Source organism: Sphaeroforma arctica (genome assembly GCF_001186125.1).
Source record: "Sphaeroforma arctica JP610 unplaced genomic scaffold supercont1.2381, whole genome shotgun sequence".
Lineage (NCBI taxonomy): Eukaryota > Ichthyosporea > Ichthyophonida > Sphaeroforma > Sphaeroforma arctica.
In genome coordinates, this window is record NW_014038177.1 from 1 (window position 1) to 5494 (window position 5494).

Here is a 5494-nt window from a genome sequence, read left to right on the forward strand (position 1 = left end):
TGTATATAATATAAGTAATATATATATATATATATATGTGTGTGTGTGTGTGTGTGTTGTGTGTGTGTGTGGTTGTATATATATATATATATATATATATATATATATATTTATATGGATATATATCCGTTTTTAAAAGGCATGCAATTGCGTCATTTGATAGGTGATGATAATAATTGTTTCCAAGTTGAGACTTAGCTGTGTTCGATGGAAACAATTATCATATCATCGCTATTATGTAAACGGCCATGAAATAGGTCAAAACTAAAGTTGCTCAACGGTGCATGTACTATTCTTTAGTTCATGAACAACCTTTTAGCATTTTTGTTCGTTGCAGGTCGAAATATCGAATGTGCAATGGAATTCTTTCGTAAATGATAAAGCACAAAGTCACAGCGCCGCAATTGTATATGGGACCAGTTATAATCCGGAAGTGATAAACGCACTACATTCAGAACAGAGAATATATATTATACTGTAGGTGAGGGTTGATATGCCACGCGGGTATCCGCGGCAGTGAAAAACAATCATACGTGCAGATAGTTTATGCTCAGGACTAGACTCTTAACGCACGTGTTTAAGGCTACCTCCATTTAGGATTTTTGAGATTTTTCGAGATAGCATTGTGCTCCTATCCGACTTGTCACATACACGCTGTCTTTAAGACTTTGCCGCGCTTACTGCTACGATATAGAATTTCTCATCTTTCTACGGCACGTATTGGAGCCTGCCTTGTTGAATGTACTTTGTGAAGCTCAGCGGAAGTATTTTGTACTTGAGCCGTAAAGTTGAGATTAAATAAATAACTACCGCTGCGAAGGCTGACTGGGATATAGATCTTTATTTAATTTTATACTGTAAATTATAGATTTGCGGTTTGTTGACCATCGCTTCGAACTTGATGCTGAATCAATAATTGTTGTGCCGTAAGATGGTGCACCAGAGGTGAGTTGAAATTCCCTGCACAGCCGTGCATACACAAATTCGCGGCACAGGCGGCATTGATATGCATACGGTGCATAGCGTATGCTACAGCATTGTCATCATTCCAGACACCCGTGTGATGCTTCGTCAGATAAGTTACCAATCTTTTGAATGCCTGGTGTGTTAGAGTGATGGTCGATCCAGAGACAATAGTGGGTATCTTGTCTTCGGGTTCGTTTTCGTACGATGTATAAAACTTGCTGTCGGAGCGGCGTTCTAGTATTGCTCCGGTCAGACAGTGACCCCAGTAATCGCCCGTTGCGTCGTGCCAGAGTTGTGGGAGGTCAACGTACACATCGTCGTCGGTGCGCAGAATACGTTCGAAATCCAAGTTGAAGTGATCAATAGCTCCCAGCCCGGCGATGAGCTTATCGGTCAATAGCCTATAGTCGTCTGGACTATGCATTACTATAAGGTCCTGGTGTATGCGGAACTCGGTGGCGATTTGCTCATCTTCTTCTAGAGATTGGGCAGCAACGTAAAATAAGAGTAAGTCCGCACGGACACCCCATGTGTGGCGGATAAGGGCTCGGTGCTTAAAGTTGTCACGCCTACTGTTAACGAGAACAATATTCTGCGGGTGTTCAGTATACAAACGTTGTGGAGCGGAGACATCGTACTCATTAATATAGAATGTAACTGGCTCTGCTTGAGGTATGCGGTCGTATATTCTTGTGAAGCCTGCGATAGTACAGAACGCTATGACAAAGCGTGCGAACAAAGATTTGATCATGATCATGGTGGTATTGTTGTGGACTTGTGGTAGTTCTTGTGGAGATTCACCTACTCAAAATATTATTGTCTGGCACCAACCTAATAATTTGGGAGAACTAAAAGCTAGCAGCATATAGGCCATGCGATTAACCAGTGGGCCTCCTAGCTGTAGATATTGTTTTGGGTGCGCTTGAGATTCCAAAAATTGATAAGTTGGTATTTATCGACACTTTTTGGTAGCTCATAGTTAGAAATGACCGGAGACCCGGAGTTGATATGTAGTTGTATACAGTATTTGTAAGTATAAATTGATAAATAGAATATTCAGATACCGATCGGAATAGATTATGTATGAAATGTTTACTTTTGTATTCTTTTTCAGATTCCTTATAAGTAAATAGTATTCGTACTCCATATTATTATCACAGCACACTACTGGGGAGTACTACTACACTTTAACTTTACATTACAATATTGAATATTTCATATTTCATCGCCTTCTCAAATCAGACATTACTGTTTCATATGTAGTCAGGATGTACTAAGCCGTTTATAGGAAAATAGAAGTATGTTGATTACTCCGACACTAAAAAACCTCTGTATCATAGCCCTCTAATTAGACATTTTTATTATATTTATATAGTTCAGACTTCAGACTTCAGTTATCAGTATGATAAATAAGATGTGTTTATATATGACTTTTAATGACTATGACTTTATAGTTTAATATAAATAATTATGTATACATAAATACTTCAGTCATTCATGTGCTGGCTTTTTTTATTTACATAACTTCTAACCAATCTTATTACTCTAATGCTCCTTTAGTTTGGTAAGCACCAACCATTTTCCTTCTTTGGAAGTCTATCTCTTTGACTACCCATTGGCCTAGATAGCCTGATAGGGTTGTCAACCGGCCACCAAATGGATGATATGGTTGTGCAGTAGTTTTCGGTTTTTGGGCACGGTGTCGTTCTCAAAGTTGTCACTTCTGCATGTTCCTCTCTAGAATCTAGATTAGGGTCTCTGCTAAATTTACGATTTGTCGTCGGAAGAAACCTGATTTCTGTTCGCGACCCTCAAATCCGAAGGGCCGTGACTTCTGAGGTCACCTTTCCTTATGTCTTACATCAAATAGTAATCTGACTCTTCCTTACTCTTTTCGAGGGTACGTAAGTAACAAAAATGGCATATGCATAATTGCATATGGACATAATTACATATTTACATATAGCAATGGGCAAACATCTAATTGTTTGTTTGTTTTTTAAACATCAATAACTAAACAAAATACATACAGCCTTTGTAATTTTTTTTTAAAAGACATTATACCAATATAAGAAGAAAAAAAGTCAAAATGGACCTAAAAAAAAATTTGAAGAAAAAAAACTACAAACATTCCGCTGCCTTAGCAGTGACTCAGCCCACTGCAGCGAGCAGAGTACTCAGTGCTTAGTGCACTTGGCAATTAGTTGGCATTGAACAGTGAACAGTGAATTCACTCGGCTTGTATTCGTTTGCTTTTTTGTGTTATTTTTATATTCTCATCAACCCGTGCTTTGTTGCCAACTAGCCCTTTAGCCCCTGCATGTTGTAGTCCGCACAGTGCACTCGCAGTTCCCTCTGTTACTGACTTTACAAACTATTTAACACTTATAAAATACATATTTATTGCTGACTTACTGTACAAATTATCTAACACGTTTAAAATTCATAGGCCTACACGGTGTACTCGCAGTCCTCCCCGTTACTGACTTACTGTACAAACTATCTAACACGTTTAAAATTCATAGGCCTACACGGTGTACTCGCAGTCCCCCCCGTTACTGACTTACTATACAAACTATTTAACACTTTTAAAGTACATAGGTCCACACAATGCACTCGCAGTCCCCCCTGTTGCTGACTTTCTGTACACAATATTGAGTACTTTTAAAATACATAGGCCGTACATGTGCGGACCTGCAGTCTTCAGTTCCGCCTTGCTGAATAGTAAATACTTTCCTGAGTGGTGATGCAGGGCGGTATAGGCTGACCTCTGCAAGTGGACAAGTCACAAGTGGTGGCTGGTGACAAATATTGACTGTTTGTTACATTTCTATAAAAAGTAGTAATTTTCACCATATTAGCCGTAAGTGCGGTTTATAATTCTGCAGCTCTATAGCTTGTAGAAGTTTAGTCTGCCGATTGGCCGTTGGCAAAGGCGCACGGGCTGTCTTGGAAATAGGAGCAAACCCCTATCTGGTTGTATCTATTGAAGTGAATTGACAGGGACAACTTAATCCTATTGTTGTGCTTGTGTATATTGCATGTATACTGTATGTTTGGTGGTTCCCATGACAGGACAATGCGTGTCGGTTGTAGAGCTCACTATATCGTCAACGACGGACGGAGGTAAAGCTTCGACTGAAAAGGCTAGACTCGATCCGGTTGACCTTACACGACCACCGAGCCTGTATGTATGATTTGAGTATAAGATCGTTCATCGATTCTGCAGCTGTTTATTCGCAACGGCTAGCAGCTAATTACCATACATATCGACATACTAGACTACAACGTATATATATTTAAATCTCTACATATATGAAAGTAAATTTTCCATAAACAACCCGAAATGCAATCTATTCCAGGGGTTTAGAAGGGTCTTCCATGCGCATCATGTCCCACGTACTCCTCCAACGCACACTCTCCGAGTAAGCATAGTCAATGGGATAGGCGTACGACAAATGTGCAAACTTGCAGAAGCCCCAGAAGACCACTAAACAAAGCCCTCCCAACAGCGCACGCCTGTGGCGGCTCACTACCTCGATTTTGAGCACCTCATCTGTAAAACCTGCATTGGTGCGTGAGAAAGAAAATATAGATGTGTAGACAAATACATAATGCAGGTAGGAAAAGCCATACGCACTTGCCCAGAAATTTCAGACTAATCGCTCTAATATACTGTTTGTTACTCATGGAATCCCTTGGTCGCCGCTCAATTATGTACCCGCAATCTACAGAAACAAGCAAAGCTTATTTATGTATCTTCAACAGCGAGGGTCAATCAGTAATGGGCCTCATAATATGGGACGTTCATTTGCAAGCGGGCTCAATTATACTCATGCATCATATAATTCTCCTTCTGATGAAAAAAAGCAAACAAAGCGGTAGAACGACATACCCGCCACGGCGAGAATCATGAAGTAATGGGCCGGTAGATAGTGGTGGAAGAATAGTTGCCTCTCCATCAAGAAGAAGGGGAAGTAGTGCAATGCCATACCCACCCACATGAATAGCAAAGACGTCAATCTGTGCATAATAATTTAAATGAATAATCAGACGAGGGGACAGTAAGACAACCAACTCGGACAAACCGGACAGCGTGAAGTAAAAATGCAACCCCAGACCCAGCCATATAAACATTAGTAACGTGATTTTGTCTGTTTGAATCAAACTACAAGACATTAAGGCCAGAACAATTGCCGAACTCAATCAAGAAGAAATGAACAGCTATTCGCAGTCACCTAGGCAACTAGGACGTAGAACAGCGCAGATTCGAAAAAAAAACAAAGAAATCTACCAATAACTTGTGACGGTGCAACTACTAGCGTTTAGCTATGCAAGGTTATTCGCAACCACATACTCAGGATGCACATAAAAAGCCTATGAATTGCTGTGTGATGTATTTATTATTATTATTATATATATTTGTATATATATATATATATATATATATATACATATATATATACATATATACATATACATACATACATATATATATATATATATTATAATATATATATATATATAT

At 39.2% G+C, this 5494-nt stretch overlaps 2 protein-coding genes across 2 annotated transcripts in view; both read right to left on the reverse strand.

The window, feature by feature from the left end:
- Positions 1–1003: 1003 nt before the first annotated feature.
- SARC_12540 (hypothetical protein) lies at positions 1004–1723 on the reverse strand (the record flags this gene model as incomplete). Its single annotated transcript, XM_014293350.1, has 1 exon — positions 1004–1723. A coding segment is annotated over one exon (720 nt), but the record flags the coding sequence as incomplete, so codon positions are not given.
- Positions 1724–3959: 2236 nt separating this feature from the next.
- The window catches only part of SARC_12541 (hypothetical protein), a gene marked incomplete at its 5' end in the record, with an annotated part of 2583 nt that continues 1048 nt past the window's right edge, over positions 3960–5494 (reverse strand). Inside the window, 2 exons of the mRNA XM_014293351.1 lie at positions 3960–4531; positions 4862–4989. Of these exons, the coding sequence (XP_014148826.1) occupies positions 4320–4531; positions 4862–4989 (340 nt within the window). The remainder of the gene's footprint in view (positions 4532–4861; positions 4990–5494) is intronic.